Source organism: Crotalus tigris, unplaced genomic scaffold (genome assembly GCF_016545835.1).
Source record: "Crotalus tigris isolate CLP2741 ecotype Arizona unplaced genomic scaffold, ASM1654583v1 scf7180000024374.3283719, whole genome shotgun sequence".
NCBI lineage: Eukaryota > Metazoa > Chordata > Lepidosauria > Squamata > Viperidae > Crotalus > Crotalus tigris.
The window spans coordinates 1,821,015-1,847,391 of record NW_024100544.1 but is presented as its reverse complement, the minus strand read 5'-3'; the positions used below and the strand labels follow the sequence as shown (position 1 = coordinate 1,847,391).

At 36.6% G+C, this 26,377-nt stretch overlaps 1 protein-coding gene across 2 annotated transcripts in view; it reads left to right on the top strand.

The window, feature by feature from the left end:
- The first annotated feature begins 5,869 nt into the window (after window positions 1-5,869).
- The window catches only part of GPR39 (G protein-coupled receptor 39), a 159,901-nt gene continuing 139,393 nt past the window's right edge, over window positions 5,870-26,377 (top strand). Inside the window, exons 1-2 of one of the 2 annotated variants that reach the window (XM_039328243.1) lie at window positions 5,870-6,676; window positions 6,922-7,788. In XM_039328243.1, coding sequence (XP_039184177.1) covers window positions 6,930-7,788 — 859 coding nt within the window. In that variant the 5' untranslated portion in view covers window positions 5,870-6,676; window positions 6,922-6,929. The remainder of the gene's footprint in view (window positions 6,677-6,921; window positions 7,789-26,377) is intronic. The other variant, XM_039328242.1, reaches the window with a different exon arrangement.

Sequence of the window (26,377 nt, the reverse complement as noted above, 5' to 3'; positions counted from 1 at the left end):
TCTATGATACTAATATTATAATAAATCCAGTTTTAATATTAAAGCATGTCTCTGGCTCTGAGAATGGGAATTTTAGAATATATGTTCCACAACCTCCAGGGCTCCAATATATAAAAGAGACGTGTTAGCCTATCAAAACGAAAAGTGTTTGTGTTTCAAGAGATACAATAATTTCAAAGTTAGACAGGGGAGAATTTTTATAAAATGTTTTATAGATGGCACCTTGATCCACAAAAAATGTCTTATATGTACCCTGACGTGCAACCTAAATGCTGGAGATGTGGTTATAAGGAGGCTTCCTATTATCATATTTGGTGGTCATGCAGAGAGATAAAAGCATTTTGGATCAAAATATGGTGGAATATCCAGAGAATTTTTAGAAGGAGGGTAAAATTTACTCCGCAATTATTTTTGTTAGGTATTGTTACAGATTGTGATACAAAGGAGGTTGTATTGATGTTAAATTTGATCACAGCCGCGAGGCTGTTAGTTGGACAATATTGGAAGAAGGAATCTTTGCCTACATTGCAGGAATGGTTTTTTAAAGTAGCTTATCTGGCGGAAATGGCAAAGATTTCGGCTTTCTTAAAGCAACAAACGCAAGAGAAGTTTTTTGCTATCTGGGACAAATGGATAAAATTTATACAATTTAGATTGGGTATACAAAAATATCATATAGCTTTTTCATAAGTTTTATTTTTATATATATTATAGATATCTTTTTTATATATATAAATATAAAGTTTTTAATTTAATTTTTATTTTTTTTTTATTTCTTAAGCCTATATTCTGCTCTGGGAAGCTCAGGGGGGGGGAAGGGAGGGTTTTTGGGAGGGGTGTGGGGTGGGGGTTTTTTTTTATATGTATTGTTTAATTTTTTTTTTCTTTGTATATGTTGTTTTTTGTTCTGTATTGTTTTTGTTTTTTTTGTAAAATTTATAAAACTTTTAATTAAAAAAAAAAAAAAAAAAGTTAGACAGGAGTTTTATAAAACATGTATCCTTTACTATATATAAAATTTCCACTGCTTTACCTCAAGGCTGTGTTCACACGACACCTTCAGCCTGGGCAAATGCATTCTAGTCTAACATTTTAGGCTTACGGTTCAGTATGGCCTGCAAACCCAGAAAATAAGCAGAGGTAAGCATCCCAGTGTCTTTCCAACTCTTATTTTCACTTCTAGCCTTAATGGCAGTATATCAGAAATCACAGACATTCAGGTTTACAGATTGTAATGCGGAAGGGTTACAGATCTGGGGAATGGGGCAGTTTCCCATTTGGTAGGAAATCTTCCTGCTCTCCTCCTTACTTTTCTCCTCTCTCTTTTTCAAAGAAGGCCACCGTAGTACCATGACATTTTAAATGGAGGCATCTTAAATTGAGCTTAGTGTGTGATGCTAACTCAGCTAAAGATTGACTTAGAGTCTGAAAGGAGCTAGAGGGGCAATAGTTACATTTGTGAAAGCCTGGAAAGAGCTCTAGACTCAGAAGTAAATTAGGTAATATGATAAAAAAAAAAGCTATTGCTTAATTCAGACAGAAATTGTACATCTAAAGCTGGGGTGGGGAACGACAGCCCCTTTATGACTTGTGGACTTCAACTCAACTTCAGCTCCCAGCTCAGGAAGTCTAGGATTTGAAGTCATAAAGGAGCCATGATCCCTACCTCTGATCTAAAGTTACTATTATTATGAGGGGCAGCTTTTTCCCCCAGGAACTTCATCCCAATTGCAAAAAGAAAACAAACAGCATAACAAAATCAAAATAGCTTTTTTTATAGATTTTCTTGCTGAACAACCTAGGACATGTCATTAGTCCTCCCTTAATCTCATTCCAAGTGATTTGGGGGAGCAAAGCACTTCTTGTTACTGCCAGCTAACCATTCTTGATTTTCCATTGCTAACTTCTACACCTTCCATCCTGAAGAAATGTTGTCCCCTCTCTACATATTTATAAGATTCTAGCTACTTAAAAGCATGAAAAAACAAACTCCAGGTTATAATAAACCAGCCTGTTTAATATAAACAGACCTGTGGTTAAAAAGAGTTACTAAGCTTTCGTCCAGCCAAAAAACTGCCAGCGTCATCAGAATAACAGGAGATTGGGAAGGTAGCTCATATAGCCTCCTGCCTCAGCACCCAGCTCCTTGAGCGTGTCATCGGCCCGTTGATTGTGTTAATCCTTATTGCACCGAGTTGTTCCGCATCAGGCAAACTCTCTTTGACTCCACTGGTTGTTTTACAATCCTCAAGTGCTCTTTTTGAGCATGTGCAAGCACTTAGAGGGCAGCTGTCAACCCGTATATGATGTCACAGTTGTGACTGCTGCCTGTGGATGGCTCTAGTTTGAGCTGATACAAGGCAAAAGATTTCTCCCATATTTGGGTAACAGGGTGTAACATACAGCATTATATATATATATATATATATATATATATATATATATATATATATATATATATATATATGAACGTTAGTGACCTAAATATAAAAGAGTAGCCTTCTACACCTTTAATAGTCGAGTACAAGCTGTGCCACGGGAAACTCCTTATATTATCCAGCTATTAAAAGAAGAAGACTCTTGCTTCTCTTGGCACCTACCACCCAATCAATATCAAGAAACACAGTGATACATCATTACAGCACTCTAGTTGCACAACACTATGTCTTAATTAAGTGAGCCAGATCCATTGGAGGGGAAAGGAGAACAACAGCAAGGTGTCATGTATGGGAATTTAGGAAGACATATAACACTGAAGTTTTTAATCCTGTTTTATTTTACATACTCTTATTGGAAGGTTTCAAATGATGGACTGAGTCAAATTTTTCTTACATTTTGTGTAAAAATGATTCTGTCTTGCTGTTCATTGTTTTGAATAGTCCCATTCAAAGGAACCCATGCACATCTACCAATTCAAAGTCTACCTGGCTGGGCTAGAAGGTAAATGGTTGATCGTTTGTTGTCTAAATACAGTTGTCTGCTGCCTATCCATAGCACTCTAATCCAGTGGTTCTCAACCTTTTTAATGCCGCGACCCCCAACCGGTTGTAAGTCGAGGACTAAACCAGTCGTAAGTCTAGGACTATCCAACTGGCCGTAAGTCGAGGACTTTTCCTGCCCGGGAGCGCTGCGCATGCATGATGCCACCCCCTGCGCTGGCTGAGGCGTAGCTGGCAAGTGGCAGAGATGGAGCAAGCCGATCACCGGCTGGGCCACCAGCTGGCCCAGCCCAAGGGAGCTAAGGCACCCACCGGAAAAGGGGAAAAAATGGCAGACAGCCTTGCTTGGCGACCCCCGTGAAATGGTCGATCAACCCCAAATGGGGTCACGACCCATAGGTTGAGAACCACTGCTCTAATCATTTTTTTCCCCTTTCTGTTCATTTGTATCCAATTCTCAGATACTACCTGGACAACTCCCTGCAGTTTTCTAGGCAAGGCTTTTTGGAAGTGGTTTGCCAATGCCTTCTTCCTTGGGCTCAGAGAAAGTGATAGGTTCAAGAGCACTCAGCTGACTTTCTACCTGGATGCCTTAATCACTGCACCAAACTGTCTCTCTCTAATCAGTTTAGAACGCATAATTTTTTTAAAAAAACCGTCAGCTTAATTAAAAACATTCACAACCAACTATGAAACCTTGTTAACAAAACCAGTTCCTTCTCAAAATAAGGCTTTTCCAAAAAGCTGGACCTGTCCCACCTTGGCACATTTCCCACACCTGCTATGTCTCCTTCAGAGTGCCATTTGCTTCACCCAGTTTACATGGGAACTGACTTTTCTTGCAAGAACCATATCTAGTAGATTAGGGGACTGGAGGCTAAAACATATAAGGAACGGTTGCTAGAATTGGGTATGTCTAGTTTAACGAAGAGAAGGACAAGGGGGGACATGATAGCAGTATTCCAATATCTCAGGGGCTGCCATAAAGAAGAGGGAATCAAGCTATTTCCAAAGCACCTGAAGGCAGGACAAGAAGCAATGGGTGGAAACTAATCAAGGAGAGAAGCAACCTAGAACTAAGGAGAAACTTCCTGACAGTGAGAACAATTAATCAGTGGAACAGCCTGCCTCCAGAAGCGGTGAATGCTCCAACACTGGAAGTTTCTTAAGAAGAGACTGGACAGCCATTTGTCCGAAATGGTGTAGGGTTTCCTGCCTGAGCAGGGGGTTGGACTAGATGACCTCCAAGGTCCCTTCCAACTTTACTACTACTATTATTATTATAGTCGTGTTTTGTTAAAAATTATCATTTCCCACCAGCCCAGGTAGACTGAAACGTCCCAGAATAAACCTCTCTGCCTTTGTGGCCTCTTTTGAGTGGGTTAAATGCATCCCATCATCTTTTATTCATGTCCAGTCACACAAATATATGATATAAAGCTGCAGATTATTACCATGCCATAGGATTATATAGTGATTGGCACTAATATGGTTATATTCTGTGGAATATGATTATGATTGTGGTGCATAGAATATGTTCATTTTCTCATAATGGTTGCCCCAGTAGCTAATTCCTGTATTTAAGCACAAATTTCATAGATATGGCTAGCTAAATCTGATCTTATTATTTCTCATAAATTCTTTCTGTCCCTTATCTGCATCAGTGTGCATAAATATTATATATATATATTTTTCTAAGTCACATGGTTCTGTATTCTTTTTTTACATATATTTTGCAGCCCATCTTCTCCACCAGAAAACATAACTATGTTTTTTTTTCCCATTTCCAGTATTCCTTCTTAAAATATACCTTTTATATTATTTTTTCTCAGTTTTGTTAGTAAAACTGTATTACAAAATCCTGAGGAGTGCAAATGTTGGCAGTTGGTTGGACCATTGGTTCATTGGTATAATTTTATGTTATACATTTTTTTTCTCTGCTCAGCCACAGATGACCAAGCTAGTCAGGAGAGGTTTCATCTCTTCTTCTTTCATGATCTACGATGGAACATCTCTCCTTCTTCGGCTGGTCTCCAGCAGCTCACAAAGTGGTGTCATCCATCAAGGCAAAGAAGGAAGACCACAGACAAAAGTTGAAATTGAAAATGGGAGTTAACGATACATTTGTTTGCTTTTTAGAGTGACCATCTTTTTAGTCATCCTTACTACTTCAATAGGAGGCTATAGAAGCATCTGAAAGGGAAGCTTTAGTTTAGATACCTACCCTGAACAGGAGGCTAAACTCAGTGGCCTTGAATCCTATGATTTTATGGAAACTGAACAGTTTTGAAATCACCATTGGGCCTTTCCCAATTCTCTCCAGCCATCCTAGAATCAGCATGAAAATTATGCAGGCATGAAATCTCTTCTGCCTCTATTGGCTCTGTTTCAAGTTCCTGCAAGCATTTGAACTCCTTCCAAGCTAATGTAGTGACAATGCCTAACTGATTTTCTACATCCTGAGGCTGCCCTTGGACAGGGTGGGGGAAAGGGCAAAAAAAACCACCTTAACAGAATCTTGTTGGATTGCAGCGCCAATATTAGCTCCATGAAATCAATAATAAAGAACAGACACAGCCAAGGAGGACTTAAACCTGTGTCATTTAGAGGCCAGGGATAAATAATTTCATTGGCACATGTCGGGGGAAAAAAGGTTGCCAGGACTTTTTGCCATTGGGCAAAAAGGAACAACTAACAGCTTTACCCTAACTATTAATGTGGAAAAGGTAACAATCACTAGAATAATGATGTGTCTGCATAATTACTGAAATAGTGCTGTGTTAGCAGTATGTTACTAACCTAATGTGCATTGCACTTGGATACAATGTATGTAGCAAACTCTAACCCGTGAGAAACTAACCTAATATATTACAATGTGTATTTCAATGTGTATTCCTGAGAAAAAGGAAAGTATAAAACTGAAGTCTGAACCCGCCCTCGGGGTTCAGAATTGCTTGTTGCTATAGCTTCTGAACTGCGCAATAAATCTCTCTGCTAAAAACCCTCTGAACTCGTAAGAGTCCTTTCGTTTTCCACAAGATTATGTTTCCTCCCCCCAGATATTATAATGATGCACAGAGTTTCACTGGCTTCAGAATCATTTGTACTAACACTGGCCCGCTTAGGAAGGTTTCCTCTGAGGATTCTGGATTTTCAGAAGCTCAATGAAGTATGTACAACTCTGTCCATAACCACCCATTGTCCATATAGTCAAGATGTCTAAAAAAATTTAAAAATCCCTGCTAGAAGATGAGGAAAATAATTTCCTTTTTTGAACTGGTAAGTCATTGCAGAGGACAGCTGCTAGTTTGCCTCTAAAGCAGAAAAGAGGTGAAATTAAAGAGAGGAGGACATTAAAGAAAATTGTGGGCGTGGTGGGATTGTAAACTACCATACACTACTTGCAATAGCAACCCTGCTTTGCTTCCCAGTTCTTAAAACAAGCAGGGAGGGATTTCAGGAAGGGGAACCGAGCCAGAGTATTTATCTCTTAGTCAGGTTGCCTCATTCCTTTTCAGCCCGCCTTATCGGCTTCATCAGTGACCACATCCCTTTCACTATTCAGCTCCAAGTTAATGTTTGATGGAAACGGCTGCCTTTCAGCCACAGAGAACAGATCTTGTGGGAAAGGGCAGAGACAACAACAGTATTGCTGGTCTGGTTAGCTGTCCTTTAGGGAGAATTGGGAGCTGTCTCCAGTGTTGAGCATTTCCTGTCTTCTGTCTCACTCAAAACAGGTGAACAAAAGCTTTCCTCAGCTTGTGTTTTTCTCTCTCTCTCTCATTGTTGCTAATGTGATTGAGGCACAGGACTAATTCAATAAGCATGGGGTGTGGAGTGTGACAGAGGAAAGTTTTTATTAAACTTCATTTCTGTTCGTCCTTTCTTAGAACCGGTCTAGCTTATGCTTCAAAGTAAGTATGTTGACTGTAAAATGTAGTAGAGAGTGACCTTTTTTCCTTCTTTCTGTTTCTGTACTTAGTTTTCCTCATGGATGCACCAAATGAGCAGGATTGTTGGCACCTCATTGATCACAGCCACGTGAAAGATTTTGAAGTAGACCGATGGGTCAAGATCACCCTTGCCCTCATCTACAGTTTTATCTTTGTGGCAGGGATCTTGGGCAACAGTGTCACCATCCAGACTTCCAAAATCCTGCAAAAGAAAGGCTACATGCAAAAAGCAGTGACCGACCACATGATAAGTCTAGCATGTTCGGATCTCTTGGTGATCTTACTGGGGATGCCTGTGGAATTCTACAGCATCATATGGAATCCTTTCTCTACCACCAAAGGAGATATAACCTGCAAGTTGTACAGCTTCCTTTTTGAGGCTTGCAGCTATGCCACTGTGTTACATGTGGCCACCCTAAGCTTTGAAAGGTACATTGCCATCTGCCATCCATTTAAGTTCAAAGCTACTTCTGGAACCTATAAAGTGAAGATCCTCATTGCCTTTGTTTGGATTACATCTGTGCTGGTCGCCCTACCCCTTCTCTTTGCAATGGGGGCAGAGCACCCATTGGTAGACATCCCAGACCATCAAGGGTTGACTCTCTGTGAAAAGTCCAAGGTTCAACGTCTGCCTGAATTCAGTTTAAATGTGACAATATGTACCAATTTATCATCCAAATGGAGAGTGTTCCAGTTCAGTATTTTCACTGCCTTCGTTGTGTATATCATAGTATTGGTATCTGTGACATTTATGTGCCGGAATATGATTAAAGTGTTGATGGTCTACAAGCAAGCAACAGTGGAGGTAAAAGGAAGGGGAAATCAGTCCCAATTTCTAAGGAAAGCTGAAAGTTCAGAGAGCAGAGGATCCAAAAAACAGACTCTTATCTTTCTAGGTAAGTTCATAATGGAATTACCATATATTGATGGGAGAGGGATAGTAAGCAGGAAGAAATGGGACCATATAGTTACAAAACAAGAATGAAATGGAGGAAGAAGGATTGCCTGAAATGGGAGATTAATGGCAGAAGTGAAGTAGGCTTTATTCTTTTTCATATTTACTACTTCTTATTCATTATGGAAACATTCCTGCTCAATAAGAAGCAAGTGACACAAAAATGATATGGAATCTCTGGGGTGTAAGCATCATGATTGTGTATTTAAGAAGAATGGTTTTATTTCAGTTGCATTCCCTTTCTCTTTATGTGCAGAATCCATTGTCTGAGTTTTTCATCGTCTCCTATATGTATTTTAGGACATTTTCCCATCATTATTTGAAGAAAACTCTCTATTTTTGATTTACAGCCATTGTAACCCCAGATACTCTCACTGTGTAAGGGTTGAAATTTTGCATCTCTTCAGTTAAGTATGTCCTAGGTGAGGGTGGAGTTCCTAGAATTCAATTTGCTTTTATAGTGATGTTGCTTGATAACACTTAATTCTTTCCTCTTAGGCCAGGGGTGGGGAACGTTGGCTCTTGTATGACTTATGGACTTCAACTCCCAGAATTCCTGAGCCAGCCAAGTCATAAAAGAGCCAATGTACCCCACCCCTGCCTTAGACAAATAAGAAGTTTGATGGCCACACAGCATTTCATAAGCAACAAGAAAGAAAGGATGGAATGGGGGTCTAAAATAGGAAGTATGATAAATATATTGATCCATGTTCATTTGAAATATGCTGGAAAAAAATCAGGCAATTATTTGAAATTCGTATCTTTCCAATACAGATCTTGTCAGAAATAAATTATTTCTAAATTTGTAGGATTTACTTCTAGAAAAGAAAGTGAAGGTTTACTGACATAGGCTACAAACCTGAGCACCAAACTTGGAAAAAGACTTCCTGATATTGTTGGCCTTCTACATGAATTTGTTCAGGGTCTCTTTTAACTTATTATGTATTTAATAATAATGCTGACAGTCTATTTATAATCTGCATAATCTTGGGTTTTGCAAAATCAATTTGTGACATATATCCCATCAAATTCTACCACATCCCATCAATTTCTGTCATATAGCAGTGGCTGTATACAGTAAATGCAATTAATCAATTAATTCAGACTTTCAGAAAACTGGCCCCAAAATGTATATTTAAGGTTGCCATTTTATTTCATTGGCCATGCTCCCTTGTCTTTAACATAGCCTCATCATGAAAACCTTTCCTGGTACATGCTGAATTTCTCTCATCTGAATATGCGTTGAGGGCCTAACACCAAGGCTACCATACCTGGACTGTAAAGACCTAGATAATCATTGAACAACAACTTTGTGGTCATCTGGTAGTCATCCATATGTTTCCAGTTATGGTAATCATAGCCTTGGGTTCATCTGAAGATGCCAGTTTTGCAGGCTCTGAAACCTCCTTGGGTTTCATCATTGCAGGATTTATATATGAATAGTTACTTTACTTTTGAACTGCTACACTTGTGCAGGTCTCTCTCTAAGTGTGACAGGATATATAGTTATGTGTTTGATAGAAGCCATGCATTTGCCCAAAACTCTTAAGTGGAGGTTATAAATATAATATGCAATTGAAGGTATTGGATTAGAGGTAGTTAAAAAGATAAGCATTCTTTCTTCACTTTCTTTCAAATTTACACTGATTTTAGTAAAGCCTTGATAATTCTTAAATGGCTTTCATATGTTGTTCTCTTCTGGAATTTTTTCTGCATTGTATTTATTAAATGGCCATTACATTATATTTTGCTTTTTCCTTGCCACATTCTCTTACTCTAAACCAGACATGTCAAACTCGCGACGTCGCGTGATGTCACACAATGTATTGGAGCTTTTTCACCGTTGTGGCAATGGGGTGGGCGCATCTCCGGTATGATGAAACTGGCCTGCAGGCCGGCAGTTTGACACCCCTGCTCTAAACCTTATTAAGTTGTCCTCTCCCCATCCTGAGAATCATGCCAGACTGTCATTCATTGGGCATTAGCACCTTATTTTGGTTTCTTGACTTTTCATCATGTTCTGTCTGAATGGTTGCCATTCCTTGTTTATGCTGGCTTGCCTGCTACAATTATCTTCTTCTATTAAATTATCGTACGAGTGTGCACATCACCAAGCCAGGTAATCTTTTGAATGCCAATGAGAGTCCACCAGATTTTGGGGGGGTGAAGTGTGGGGTAAACAAATGAAAATACATTAGCAACTATTGAGTATCTAAGTAGATTAGCAATTATATCTTATACTTTCCTAACAGTTTGTGCTGTTACTATGATCTGTAGCTAACAAAACCTTCACTATTTAATTGACTGCAAAATAAGTGCAGTGAATATTGCAAATTCCCTTCCCTTCATTTTGGGGAAAAAGAAACAAGAAAATGTGGATATTCTGTTATAATTCTGACCAGACACTAAAAATAAATAAAGCAAATAAGCTGGCATATTGTTTATTGCTTGTTTATTATTGCACTAAAAAGAATTGTCCATAAATGTAACTGTGAAAATTAATATCCCATTTTCAGCTGTGGAAGGTACTTTTCCTGTATTATTTTAGTAATCCCTACTAGGAGACCAAATGAACACTGAACAATGCTGAATTCAGGAAACTAACTTACATATTTGTACTTCATGGTGGGGCAATGTTGACTCACAAGTAACCACAGAGTTCATAGTTAATAAGAAATTCTGATTCAGGCTCTAGATATTTTGCTCAAAGTCTTTTTAATTCTTTACAGTGTCTTTCACCTGTATCTGTTTTAGTATCTCAGGAGATTTGTTTGAAGAACCCAGGATATAACACTGTTTTTGCTATTTTAACAAATAACTAACATGTTAACATATTTTTCTTATGGTTTTTCATTCCATGGCATACTTAATAGGCTTTCAGTATATAGTTCCATAAGCTGATGTCATTCATAGCACTCTATCCTGTTATATATTAAGCAATATGTTTTGCTTCATCATTTTGTGAGTTGGGTTTTTCTCTTTTGTTGATATGCTTCAGCTAATGTGATTAATCATTTTATAACCTGTGCTTCTGAAGTTCAAAAATGTATTTCCCTAGGATTTAAGTAGTATGTGAACCCAGTGATCAACCATTTGTAGGGTGGATGGGCATTATCTCTCTTTCTATTGGGACAGGCTTTTTCCTATCTGACTTCATCTATCTGTAGCTTAAGACAGTGGTGGCAAATCTATGGCAGGGGTGCCAGAGGTGGCACTCAGAGCCCTCTCTGTGGGCATGCGCGCTGTCGCCCCAGTCCTAGGAGGCCTTCAGCTGGGTTTTATAAAACCTTTTCACTTTAGGCCTCCGCTGCCATATGCAAAAAAAAAAAAAAAAGGTTCAATCAGTCAATTTCAACTTCTCGCAGGAAAAAAAAAGATCTTGCAAAGTTGGAATTGATTGATTGAACTTTTTAGTCCCACCCAGTCTGCCGTTACCACCGCAGCCATGCCCAGCCAATGGGCCATGCCCACCCGATGATGCATAAGTGGGTTTTGTGTTGCAGTTTGGGCACTCGGTCTCTAAAAGTTTCGCCATCACTGGCCTAAGACATCCATCTACTGTAGTATTCTGTTATATATTCAAGATGGACAGGGTTTAATACTCATATGTTATGTATATGTAAGGATGTAGGTCTATACATACATTGTATATAGTATGTTTATGTGTGTGTCATGTATGTGCTCACTTTGAGAGTGGGCAGCTAAATTTCATTTTTGATGTGTGTCGTTGTGCCCACAATAAAAAATGACAATAAAGGTTATCTTATCATCTTATCTTATCTTATCTTATCTTATCTTATCTTATCTTATCTCATCTCATCTCATCTCATTTCATCTCATCTCATCATCTCATCTCATCATCTCATCTCATTATCTCATCTCATCTCATCTCATCTTGCATAACAGCACATGGCACAGATAGTTTCACTTTTGTTCCTAAAAACAAATAGTCGCCACTATTGCAAACAATATAGTATGCTATATTCTGGAAAAAAATACATTTTGCTTATGTGCTATCAAGTTGACATCCACTCTTAATAACCACATTGGACACATTCTCCAGAATGATTTGTCTTCCAGCTGGCCCTTCAGGTCTTTCAACAGTATACCCACTGTATTTGAGTCCATCTATCTTGCTGTTGGTTGTCCACTTCTCTGTCCTTCTGTCTTTCCCAACAAAGGCAAGTTTCTCAAGAGAGTTGAGTCTTTACAGAATGTGTCCAAAATATGATAACTGTGTCAGGTCATTTGTGCCTTAAGTGAGGATTCTAGACTGAGTCTCCTATTTGTTTGTTTTCTTGGCTATCCATGTTATCTTCTGACTCCTGTTACCAAAATACTATTAGTATTTCAACTTATAATATTTTCAGTATTGGCTAATTATGATCACAGTGAAGTAAGTTTTCTCTGTTAGGAAAATACATTATTTTTTTGTAAAAAGCTGCCTTGTTGCCTGCAGTGGCTCACACGTTGTGCAATATATTTAGCATGAATAATGCTTCCTCAGACCTATGACTATAGTATACCATATCCACTATGTTGCATCACCTTTCTCTGGTTGATGACCAGCAATTGAACATTTTTAAAAAAGGAAATCATTACAGATATTGCTTTAATGGGTTCTTATCTGCAGGTAGTTTTGCATTCCTACCTAAAAATATATGTGTTTGTGTGTATGTGTATATACACAATGAAATGAAGCAGTAAAGAATTTAGAATATTTTCCTGGATGGCTTCTGAGATGCATTTCAGATGACTCTTTAATATGTCTCACTAATTAACTTTGATTAGAAAATAGATTAATGAACAGGATATAGAAATAATGGCTTGCATGCAGGAGAATAGCACATTTGAAGTTGTGGCTTTCATAGGAATTATGCTTTGGGCTGCTTTTAACCTAGACTAAATGAACTGATTGTTCAACAAATTGTTGAATTTAAATCTTTTGATAACAATATCTCTGTCTGAATTTCACTTAACAGATGGGTCAAATTAAAACAAATATTTGCTTGTTCCATATCTACTTCACGTTTAACATGAAATGTAAATGACAAATACAGGGCAAGATGTCTTGAGGAGTTTAACAGTAATAAAAACAATTTATAGAGTCTTCCTCCCAAGTTCTTAAAAGTGATAACTTCTATAAAGCAGAAATTAAATCCATAAATCTACTACTCAAGTGAAAGTGAATGAGGTTTTAGTGCTGCATTTTGATTTTGAAAAATAATGACAACAAGCTGAAAACATTTTAGAGAGGGAATGGCAATGAAATATTTTCTGTGTGCTATTTAGACCCTAGTATCGAATTTCAGGATGAAAACAGAAAAGTAAAATAAAATAATAAAGCCTATGAAACAATAGCTCAAAAAAAAAAAACCCAGTAGTGAAGAATGTAATATTTGTTTCTAAATATGAGCTGTAATATAGACATAAGGTTATTTTTTTGCAGAGAGTTGGTGGGAAATGTATTTTTCCGGTGGTGGTTATTGCACTAAGGGTGATACAATGTCTACTATGGATCTTCCAAGAGCAATTTTATAAAGTCACTATAAGTATTAGTAGGATGACCAAGTGATACAAGCCATTGTCTTAAGGGCAATTCTTTGCTCGGATCTTTTTTCCCCCTTTTCTTCAATTTCTCTATCCACCAAGATTCCCCTCTCCCCATTTTAATGTATATTGACCTAGTTATTAAGATTAATCTGGCCTCCAACATTTCATGTATCAATTTATTTACATTTACACACAAAATAATGTAAAATAATCCCCCTTCTTAAAAATACTGACAGTCCTTTGAAAACAGTGCTTTCAAACATGCATCTGTATATTTGGTGTGATATAAACCATTCATAACAATTCATCTTTATCTACAAAGGAAAAATGTAGAGACTATTTTGGATGAGAGTTCACTGTCACCCAGGCTGTTTTCTTGGCAACAAAATTACAATGGTTTGCCATTGCTTTTCCCAAGATGTTTTCAATCTTTCAAACTAGTCAACAGTGTTAGGATTTCTAGTAGAGTCTCCTACAACTAGTAATTTTTTCCAACTTTGCTTAGCTCTATATCGGTCAAGGCACCGTTATCCAAAGTAGTAAGCTTTGAAAAGGGATTTAAAGCTGACTTTTGGATTAGGGAAGATATGAACAAGCAATTAAGGGGGGACTTTCAGGAAATATTAGTCCTGAAAAAGAGGAAAGCTTAAGAAGGAAACTTAAGACAACTCTGCCATGATTTGATTCAGTACTAGAAGTGATAGAAAGAAATACTTTTCTGTATCTAAAACATGTATGTTTTCACTGGCATATAACTTTGAATAAAAATCTAAAAAACTCCTTTTAATCAAATTTTGTTGATAAACTTCTTTACCTTTATAATTTATTTTTTCTATAATCCTTGATTTTTGTTTCTTTCATAGTTGGTAAGCCAACCACCTACCAGGTTTGTTTGCATTGCAAAATATGTTATGTTTCATATACTTCAAATTAATTGCAATCTGATCAGCTATTAACATATTAAATTGCTCCTTAGAAACCTTTAAATTGTTATCCAATGGATTTAAGATAAGAGCCTTTTCCTTAGTTTTAATCTCTGATTCCAACTCTTTACGTTTCTGCATCTGTTTACGTCTATACACATTATTTATATGAATCAAGACCCCTCTCATATATGCTTTACTGGCATCCCATACCATTGGCATCGAAGTACCTTATGCATATTCCAAAAAAAATTCCTTTAAATAATCTCTGCATCTCTGTACATTCCCCTCAAATCTGAATAAATTTTCATTCAATCTCCAAGTCCTTCTATTCCCATCTTCAGTAGATAACTCCATCCATACAGGACTATGATCTGACAATATTCTTGGGAATATCTTAGCATTCTTCACCCTAGAAAAAAGATCATTAGTAATTTAAAAAAAGTCAATTCTGGAATACGACTGATGCCTGTCTGAAAAGAAGGTAAAGTCTCTTTCTTCCATACGCCAAATATCTCGAAATTCCAAATCATCCTTCAAGTCAAAAAAAGCTTTAGGTAATTTTGCATGATTAGGAGATTTAAAAGAACCCTTCTAGTCTTTACTTGAATCTAAAACGCCATCTAAAACCTATATCTAAGGCCTATATCTCTTTTGAATACAGATTATAAAATTTTCTCAAAAATATTGGCAAATCGATTAATCCGAGTTTTGAAGCAACTGGTTCATAGTGATCAATCTGGATTTATATCTGGAAGATATATGAAATATAATGTTAGACAAATTGTTAATCTAATTGAGTATTTGGACAAGAACAATCAAATCCCTGCGGCTTTGATTTTTTTAGATGCTGAAAAAGCCTTTGATCAATTAAATTGGCAATTTTTGCTCAGAGTAGTAGAGGAAATGAATTTTGGGGATAAATTTTTAAGGCAATATATCAACAGCAATCTGCACAAATTATAGTTAATGGGGGTTTAACAGAAGCATTTAAAATTGAAAAGGGTACAAGACAGGGATGTCCTTTATCCCCATTGTTATTTGTTTTAACCATGGATATTTTACTTATTAAAATTTGGGAGTCACCTAGAATAAAGGGAATAAAAATAAATAAGAATGATTATAGGTTGAGAGCTTTTGCCGATGACTTGGTTGTGACATTATCTCAACCAACAGATTCAGTTAGGGATTTGGTTGAAATTTTACGTCAGTATGGGAAGGTTTCTGGGTTTAAGGTAAATAATAATAAGACTAAAATATTATCGAAAAATATGTCTATGAAGGAAAAGGATATTATAGTTAAATTAACAGGTTTTGAAATAGTGAGAAAGGTCAAATGTTTAGGAATTTATTTAACATCCTCTAATGTTAAATTGTATAAAAATAATTATGAGATATTATGGGTAAAAGTGCAAAAGGATTTAAATGATTGGAAAAAATTACAATTATCTTTGTTGGGGAGAATTTCGGCAGTTAAAATGAATATACTTCCCAAAGTTTCTTTTTTTATTTCAGATGATACCTATTTTGAAAAAAGATGCCAATTTGGAAGAATGGCAGAAGGGGATTAATAAATTTATTTGGGCAGGGAAAAAGCCGAGAGTTAAATTTAAAATTATGCAGAATACACGGGAAAGAGGAGGATTAAAGGCACCGAATTTAAAATTGTATTATGATGCAGTGGCTTTAACCTTGATTAGTGATTGGCTCAACTTAACAAATAAGAATATCCTATCTCTTGAGGGATGGGATTTATTATATGGATGGCACGCATATTTAATTTATGATAAAAAAATGGATCAGGTTTTTAAAACCCATATTTTGAGAAGTGCCTTGCTGCGTGTCTGGAAAAAGTATTACTATAGGTTAAATTATAAAATCCCAATTTGGGGGGTTCCAGGACACGTGATAGAGGAAGTATCTAGGGGAGTAAATTTGGATAAGATTTCTTATAAGGAATTACTTAGTTTGGTTGGGCAGCATTGGCAATTAAAGCCTTTAACTGAGTTGAAGCAAGAAAATATTGTATATTTTTGGTTTCATTATAATCAATTGTTATTGAGGTGGAATATAGATAAAAAGGTTGGTCTTATTTTAGAGCAGTGGTTCTCAACCTGTGGGTCAGGACCCCATTTGGGGTCGAACAACCATTTCACGGGGGTCACCAAACAAGGCTGTCCACCATTTTTCCCCCTTTTCTTTGGCCATGCCCCTGGCACCCGGTGATGTATAAGTGGTTGGGGGTCACCACAACATGGGGAACTGTATTATGGGGTCACGGCATTAGAAAGGTTGAGAACCACTGTTTTAGAGGATGTGAATTTGGTAAAACAGATTAAAGATCAAAGTCAATTTCATATAAAAAGAATTTATAATGCTTTAATAGAATTGGACTCTGAAACGGAGTTAGTTAAAGATTGTATGATTAAATGGGCACAAAATATCCAAGAGCCAATTTTACTGGATACATGGGAGACAATTTGGGTTAGAAATGTAAAATTTACTCAAGCATAAAATTTAAGAGAAAATTTTTATAAAATGTTTTATAGATGGCATTTGGATCTCCAAAAGTTGTCCCGCATGTATCCAAAATTACAGCCCAAATGTTGGAGATGTGGAAATTTAGATGCAACTTATTTTCATATTTGGTGGACTTGTAAAGATATTAAAGTTTTTTGGATTAAGATTTGGTGGAATATTCAAAAGATTTTTAGGAAAAAGATAAAGTTTACTTTGCAATTATTTTTGTTGGGTATTATTGTAGATTTGGATGTTAAAGAAACTAATTTGATGTTGAACTTCATAACTGCTGCAAGATTATTGGTGGGGCAATATTGGAAGAAAAACTTATTGCCTACTTTGGAAGAATGGATACTTAAAGTGTCTAATTTAGCAGAAATGGCGAAAATCTCCACCTATTTGAAGGATCATTCACAAGAAAGATATATAATGGTTTGGAGAAGATGGATTGATTATATTCAGAAGAAGTATGAAACTGAAAAGTATTATCTTGCTTTTGAATAGATTTTAGATAATTATTAATAGTATTAATGGTATTATTATTTTTGTCTTAATTTGTTAATATTTGTTTTGAGAAGGAGTTAAAGTGTATTATAGTTTTGATTGATAGTTTAGTTGGTTTATGTTAGCTAGAGTATGTTTGTTTATTTGTTACCCTGTAATCAGCTCTGGGAAGTGGGGGAGGGGGAAGGTGATGGGTGGGTTTATATTGTAATTTGTAAAACTTTTAATAAAAAAAGAAAGAAAGAAATGTAGACAATTTTTCAAGATTCTGTGATTCTATCTTGGTGCAATAAGGAGCATTTTTGACCTCACCAACCTCCAACAGCTGACGGCTTTACTGTTTGCTACACTGAAAAATGATTTGATTTTTAAGCTTTCATTACCATGCTTGCACTAGTGAATTCTCTCTCTACTGTTTCTCTAGTAGCTGAAGGGCATTTAAAACCAAAAAGCCTTGTTTCTTACAGAGAGAATAAGCAAAGGGATGAATCCCCCAGGACATCAGTAGCAAACTGGTTCAAAATGGTCCATAGGTGCATGTTTATTTTGCCCCCTGCCTTTATTCAACTCTATGCTTCTGGAAAAAGAGTTATAGGGAGAAAATTGCTTGTAGGGAATAGATGTGCTGCCCTGACATTTGCTGTTTTTTTTTTTTTTTAAAAAAAAACAAACTCCTTTTTAGCTTTTAAAGCAGAAAGAAAATGTATAATTGACTGAGTGTCGGATTGCTGAAAATCAGCAGTCAAGTGTCAATACACAACATGAGCAGTAATAAAGATGACACAAGGGTGTTAATGTAAGTTGGTCTTAGATTAGGAGATCCAAATTCAAGTCTCATCCAGTTACCTGAGCTCTCTTGATGATTTTGAACAGCTTGCTTTTCTCAGACTAGACTATTTTATAGGTTGTTGTGGAAAGGAGAGTTAAGCCAACGGGTGCTAGGCAAAAGGGCTATGAAAGCAGTAAGTATGTACCAAGGGGCTTACATGTCCTTCTTAGAAATTCTAGCTCGGAAAGTGAAAACATCTACAAATAGCACCACAAAAGGTAGCGATCAATTTCTAATGTCAAATTACCATCCAGCTCGACTGATCTAGCCCTCTCCACTGTCCTCTCTTTCCCACCAAGATCTGTACGGGCTCACTAAAGAAATTTATTCATATTAATTATGATGTTTTAATTGGAAAGTGAAGCTTTTTATTTAATGGACTACAACATTTATTATGGAACTGTTGATAGGTTAAGAAATGGATTTGGCTTGGGAACATAAAACATTGAGAGGGTAATGCCTAAATTTTGACATTTGACCCTGAATTTTTTTTTAATGCAGGTCATCCTGTGATTTACAGTGAGCCCAACATTTTTGCTGATAAGTGAAACATTTGTTAAGTGGTTTTGCCCCATTTAGTGACCTTTCTTGCCACAGTTGTTAAGTGAGTCAATGGAGTTGATAAATTAGTCGAACAGTTATTAAGTGAGTCTGGCTTCCCCATTGACTTTGCTTGTCAGAAGGTCACAAAAAGGTCATGTGAAAATGTGACCCTGGAACATTGCAACCATCGTAAATATTGCCACACATCTGAATTTTGAATATATGGCCATGGGGATGCTACAATGGTCATAAGTGTGAAAACTCATCATAAGTCACTTTTTTCAGTGCCTGTACGTAAGATTAAAGAACCAAGACCTATTGCCTTGCAAAGTAAGATAGGTAGGAACATGAAGATGACCTTTGTTTCCAAAATGCTTTCCTTTTTATAAGAGGGAAGAAAAAAAGAGTCAATTTCTTCTTTTGTAAAGTGATTGACTTTCTGAGCAGTAAATTGATGGTTTTTTTTAAAAAAATGTTTATTTGGTAGGCTATAAAATATTTTTACTACATGAATTTTGCATTACGTTTGCATTCATAGGTTGGTTTCAGAATTAAAGGACAGGAATTCAGTATTTACATTTAAATAAAATATTTTTGATAGATAAATGGTGCACAAATCAGAAAGTATTTCCTGCATTTGGATAATTTCAAAAAGATGTTTTCTTTAAGGAAAATGAAAATCTGTCCAAGTTCTAGAAAATAGTTGTGCCCGACTTTGAAAACTATATTCGCTTTTAAAATATTGTTATAGCTTGGTTTAAAAATAGATTGTTTTTTTAAAAAAACAACAGTTTCTTATGTAACACTCTGTAGTGGAATCTCCAGCTAGAGTGGAGGGAGGTGTGAAGAAGGGGGTGAGTCCTTACACAGCAGGAATATGTACAGATCTTATCTCCCCCAGAATCCCTGAAACCTTTTTCTGGATTTTCCCAAGACTATACAATCAGTCTGGCAAGATTCTTGTTAATAGGCATGCAGCAATAAAGAAGTAACTTTGATCAGTTCATTGTGTCATTCTGGTTCCTTGTGTTTGACACAGTCTTTGAGCTGTTGAAAATAATTATACGTGAATGTTTCAAAAGTTGTGCGTAGAAAATATATACCATACTGCCAAAGTGACTTCTGTGTTTTTACAATAGTCAAGATAGACGAGATATGGAGAAAAAGAGAAAGTCTGCCCTATGTGACTAAGCAGTTTCCTCTTAGGCTAATTAATGTTACAGCTAACAGAGTCTAGAACTTACATGCTATCGATGAAGGTCAGACATTCATGTAGTTCAATATTTGTATTGATATGTTAAAGACCCAGGGAATCCTGTTTCGATCAACAAATGCTTTCATTTCAATTTTTTTTAGCTCAGTTTTTCATTTGTATCAATAATGCAGCTCTCAAACCTTGCTCAATCATTAAAGTAGAAAGGTATAGGGAAACGTAATTTTTCACCTCCTCTCCGGAAGCTTTATTTAGAATTAGCATAAAAACCCTGTCTGAGATCTTCACACTAATCTGACATACTTAGCAAAGGACGGAGGCTTCAAAAGAAAAAGTAAATGCTGAAACTGGCAGGCATTGTGATAGTTCCTATCCAACAACTTTCCCTTTGGGTGAAACTTCATTTTATGAGGAATATAGAACCAGAGGGCCAAGGCTACATTTGCAGGAGAAAATCAGTTCAAATGGAACAGGAGTATTTAACCTTTCCTACACTGATGGTCCCCTGGCCAATTTAAAAAAAAATTGCTTTCCCTCCCAGCTAGATGGGAGAATCTTCCATTTTCCCCAACTAGATGGAAAAAGCTAGTTTCAGGAGGCAAAAGACAAAAGCTTTTAAAGGTATCATTTATATACATATACATACATACATGCATATATATAGTATTTTTCTGAAAAGTTGAAAAAGTTCTGAGATCAGAAGTTTATATGTTATTTTAGCATTTTTTGGGGGGGGGGAATATTAGTATGTGTCCTGTTATGAACATAAGGTAAGGAACAGAACCAAACACGGAAAAACTTTGAAGACATGGACCTCAGCAGAGGGCTAGGCCATGTTCACAAAAAAGTAAATCATTATTTTTGGCAGGCTTTAAATACTCCTTAATAATCTGCTTTATAGGTTAATGAAAACATTAGCTGCAACAGATGTATGTGATAAATAGCCTGGTATTTGCAGTCACAATGAGTGAGAGAGTGAGGGAGAAGGGAAACCCTCATTTGTTGCTAAATAAAGCTTTGCACTTCTGAAGTATATATTAATCTTTGCAGTGAGCTGATTCAAAAACATTTTGCATGGCTGACCTATAGAGTCCATTGTTGTAAAATATGGATTAGCAGCTAATGTTGGGTCTTTTGTACTTCCTACCTCTTAGATAAAAAGAAGGAAAGCCCAGCATCGGAAGTTGAGCACCTAATTTTGTCACAATCAATTTAGTGTTGGCAGATTAATGTGTAGCTCAAAATAAGGGTGCCATGCACAGAAAGAAATAGCCTTTCAAAAGATCACAGAGGAAATATATTTTCTGAGGCACCTGGAAAATGGATTTGCAGTAGGACAGATTACTTCAAGTACTCTGCTAAAAATATGTGCTTGACATCTACGGATGACTCTGGTGCAGTAAAATTTGACAACAGTGTGACTTCTGCTACAGGAAAATTAGATGTTTCTTCATAGGCAGGAAATGGTCTGCATTTGGATTGTTGTTAGATGAGTTTTTCTTCTTTTACTGAAAAAGAGACAGCTTGGGGATACGATGAAATTGAAAGAACAACTTGATTGATTGATTTTAAAGGGAAAAAATAGCTACAGTTCAAGTGTTTTATTTAAGTTCTGTGGACTTGAATTGTATTTCTTCTTAGGCTTTGCTGATAATACCTCCGATGTATAGATTAGTAGTTTGGAACTGCTTTCATTTGAATATCCTTTGGGTGTTACCATACAAAAGATTAATGGATAAGATATCCAAGGATATTCAATAGTCAATAATATCTCATTGTGCTTATCAAAATCATGCCATTGTAGATGAATGTTTGGCACTGAATGTTAGGTTCCACCGCCCTTTAAGTGTGATCTATTTGACTTTGAAATCATTTCTCACATTTGTCAGAAGTGGCATATTTTAAGCTAACTTAAAATGGATGATTTTTAGCAAAGAAGCATCAATTTAAATCCCAGATTGGATGGCTTTAGAGGTAAACTAAGCCTTCTTATGTAAAAGAAATGAGACTAACTAGGTTTCTAGTTGGACAGAAGAGGAAGGCCATTTTTGACAATTTTCCCTGCATTGACTCACATCTCTGAAAATCTCTTCCATGAAAAAGTTGATACAGAGAGGGAGAAACTACAGAAGGGGGCAAAATCAGTGAAAAAGACTTTCCTTCCTTCTTCCAATTAATCGTTCTGTTCATTGCTTATAAAAATAGAATTCAGCTAGTTGTTCTCAGTGCTCAGTGCTCCCAAAATGTCATGTTTCAACGATTAAGAAACATCTTTAGTTTTGAGGGAAATACTGGAGACCATTTATTCCTTGATAAATAACTTCTATAGTTATAACCCAACAGCCAATTAATCTGATCCACACTCTTCCCTTGTTAAATAGATTGCTATGCAGTATTTCCTGCTTCTAAAGAAACTGTTATAAGTTTGAGAATGTGATTGTAATTGAGAAAGTAAGTAGTTCTCCTCAAAATTTAGGGTGTTTGGATGGAAACCCATTGGGATATAAATTCAGAGCAATTCAAAGAGTGATTCTGTTTCCAGCAACACCTTCTGAAGATTCAAATGTTGAGCTTTGGGTCATGATGCAATTTATTAGCAAATGGGTCTCATGGTATGCTTCAAAATGGTAAGTTTTAGAAAGAACGTATGAAGCTTTTCAAATAGAGATGAAAATGCTTTGAAAATAGCTTTAGAGATTTGAAAAATTTATCAAGTTGAAGGAGCTATCTCTTGGAAAAAAGAGCTAAAATCTGCCAAGAGCAAATGATTCAAATTCAGAGACAAGCATGTTGTAAAATACAATTAATTCTGAACTTTCCCTAAGAAAAAGACAAATGATTTCTTGTAGTTGCCATGGAGATATGTTTGCAACAGTTGTTTCAGCAGGACCATAAAAAAATTGTTAGATGGTCATTGCTTAGTAGAAGCAAGAATTAGATCTTTTTGTAAGCCAAATCCTGTAATAGTGGAGGATATTTTTTTCAGAGTTTCGAATGATGTATAGATTATGGTTTAGAAACTATAGCAATCTATCAGATAGTAAGGTAATTATCCAAAACATCAAATAGGAGCATCTGTAGGGCTCTTCTTCCATTCTTCTGTTGTAGTTAGGAATTATTTTTACAGCTTGGGAGGGAAAATGCTAAGTCTGTGGTCTGGTCATGTTCCTACCTGGCTTCTCTATAAAAAGAGTTTTCTTTTTTCTTTTTAGCCACATCTTCTATTTTTCTTTTATTTTCTTTCACTTTTATACCTAAATTTTTTAGTCATTTTCTCTGAATCATGGTTGTAGGATTTGGATTTAATTTTCCTTTTTTTAAAGAAAAAAAATTAATGTAAAAAATGTTATTATTTTAAGTTGCATTTTAATGGGAAGGTACAATGAAGAATAGAATGCAGCTAGAAGGGATCTTGGAGGTCTCTAGTCCAGCCCCTGCTCAAGCAGGAGAACCTATAAGGTCTCAGACAGGTGAATGTTTTAATGAAATTCCAGAAGCTGTTGCAGGAAATTTTTTTTATCAAGATCTGAATTTAATAATTGAAATATCCATATTTCATATGGTACTTTGGTTGTAACAGCACGTTTAACTGCAAAATAAGTCGTATCTCCAGATCTAATGAATTTGCATGACTTCTGAGAATCCAGTTTGCAAGGTAGAAGATTCTAAATTTTCAGAAGAGTTAGTGTACAAGGTTTCTGTTGAGATCATGAAGGAAACTACTCATAATCTAACCGAATCTGATTACCCATGGTGATGCAATCAATATTACTAAATGGAAGAGTATTTCAGGTAGTCTCACCTTGGAGATATATTAATATTATGTTAAATATAATGCAGATTTTCAGATAAAAAGAATACATTATTGTAGCATTAAATAATGTAAACCACATCTTGAGCTTCTGAATTTTGTTTAGATTATCCTGGGAAAATCCAGAATGACGTATCGCTGATACTGCTATGAATCGTCCATAGCAGGCTGGCTTTAGTAGACCTCAAATTACAACCATTCATTTACTAACCATTAAAAGTTACAAGAATGCCGAAAAAGAGATTTACAGCCCATCCTTGCACTTACAATCTTTGCATTCCCGCAAACACATGATCAAAATTTAGGCATTTGGAAACTGGAATGCATTTATGACAACCGCAATATCCCAGAGTTAAATGATCACCATTAGCAACCTTCCCAGCCAACCTCCGACGAGCAGAGACAAGGGGGGAAGGCAGGTTTGCTTAATAACTGAATGATTCATTTAACAACTGCAGAGATTTGTTTAATTTGTTGTTGTTAGTTGCGAAGTCATGTCCGACCCATCATGACCCCATGGACTACATTCCTCCAGGCCTTCCTGTCCTCTACCATCTTCTGGAGTCCATTTAAGCTCATGCCTACTGCTTCAGTGACTCCATCCAGCCACCTCATTCTCTGTCGTCCCTTTCTTCTATTGCCCTCAATCTTTCCCAGCATTAGTCCCTTCTCCAGTGAGTCCTTCCTTCTCATTAGATGGCCAAAGTACTTGAGTTTCAACTTCAGGATCTGGCCTTCTAAAGAACAGTTGGGGTTGATCTCCTCTAGGACTGACTGGTTTGATCACCTTGCAGCCATGGAGAAAAATGGTTGGCAAATTAAGTGATTCACTTAACAACTGCCTTGCTTAATAACAGAAATCCTAGTTTCAATTGTTTTCATAAGTTGAGGATTAGTCTTTCAGCAGAACACAGTATTAAGTTCATAAACTTTCTTTAAGTCCAGGAGCTGAAATCGTTCAAATTACTGATTAACACTGCCTAATGAATGAGATAGAGGGAGATACTAGTGGTGGAACATGTTGCTCCTGTTTTCTCTCATGAACTTTGCCTGTAGGAAACCTGGGCCCAGGAGCAAAGTCAGGTGGCAGTTCCACCTTCCAAGCAATTCCCAGTTGTCCTATCTTCTTTCTGTTAGAAGTGGAAAGCAGTAATTATTATTTTTCTAAGCGACATCAAAGCTATTTTATTAATACAAAAGGTTTAATTTTGTGAGAAGTGGTTAATTGGAATGGGAAACAATGGGAGAACAGATAATAGCTTTAATATTCAAAGGTGAAAACCTTAATAAATCAACTGCAAAGTTGCCATAAAAACAGGTCTTATCTATTGAGAGTTAGGATGAGATAAGCAAGTCACTGGTTCTAAGAACAATAATGATGAAAGATTTCAGTTGTATTCCTTTTACACTAACTTCTGTTTTTGAAAGAGAATCAAAGGATTTTAGGGTATGTTCTAAACTCTGGGATACACAATGGTTTACGGAGCAACATTGTAGTTTACTTACAATTAAAAATAGCCTCTTTAGGTTTGGGTTTAATAATGCAGTGATAACCTACAAAATGTCAATAGCCTAGGACAATCAGATGCTTTGGTTAATTCGCTTTTATCAGTAACCTCAGTAAACAAGCAGTACATCATGATATAATTTAAGTAACCAGTGTCATTGTTGGTTTGTGCAGACCATAATGAAATGCAGAGCCTGATCATGCATACATATTACTCAGAAACTATAATTAGATCTGATTTTTAATTTAAAATCAGCCAATTTCTCTAGGGCAGGCTTGGCTCTCTGATGTGGGAATCAGCATTTCAGCCAATTTTATTCTCCTTTTAAATGGTTTGCTTAACCCTCAGTAGAGGTAGAAAATTCTTAAACATCTAATATCTGATGTCAGGACTTTCGATTTTTTAAATACTTTTTAATATCTAAAACCAGTCAAAGCTAAGACATCCTGGGTTACACTGCTTGTTTGTAGCCTAAGAATTCTCAGCAAGAATTCTTTTTTTTAATATCATTCCCTAATCTCCTTTTTTAACTGCAGATATTAGTGACTGTGAGAGTTTTTGTATTCAAAGCATGCTCTTTAGCATTCAGCTACAATCCCCGTCTTCTAATTTAGTAGCTCTTTTGCTGCTAAGGCATCCTGTCTTTCTTTCATCCTAGCATATACATGGCTATATACAATATATTAGATTTTTAACTAGGTCTCCAATCCAGACATGGACTAGATTTCAGTACAGCTACCTTCACCAAGCACCCCTAAATTCAAAGACTGCCTCAATACTTCATTTCACATTCATTCTCATACAAACAGACAGATAAGTCAAGAGGTATTTAAGCCACTTTCAGAATAAGAGTTGGAAGGCACCTTGGAAATCTTCTAGTCTAACCCCTTGTTCAAGCAGGAGACCCTACACCAGTGGTTCTCAATCTTTTTAGACCGGCGACCCCGGTCATGAGCAGACAGGGCGCATGCGCGGCGCCCCCCCCTGCGCAGCACGCATGCGCGGCGGCGCCCCCTGCACGGCACGCATGCGCAGCACCGCCCCCTGCGCCGGCTGAGAAAAAAATAGCGGATCGCGTTGTTTGGCGACCCCCGTGAAATGGTCGTTCGACCCCAAATGGGGTCGC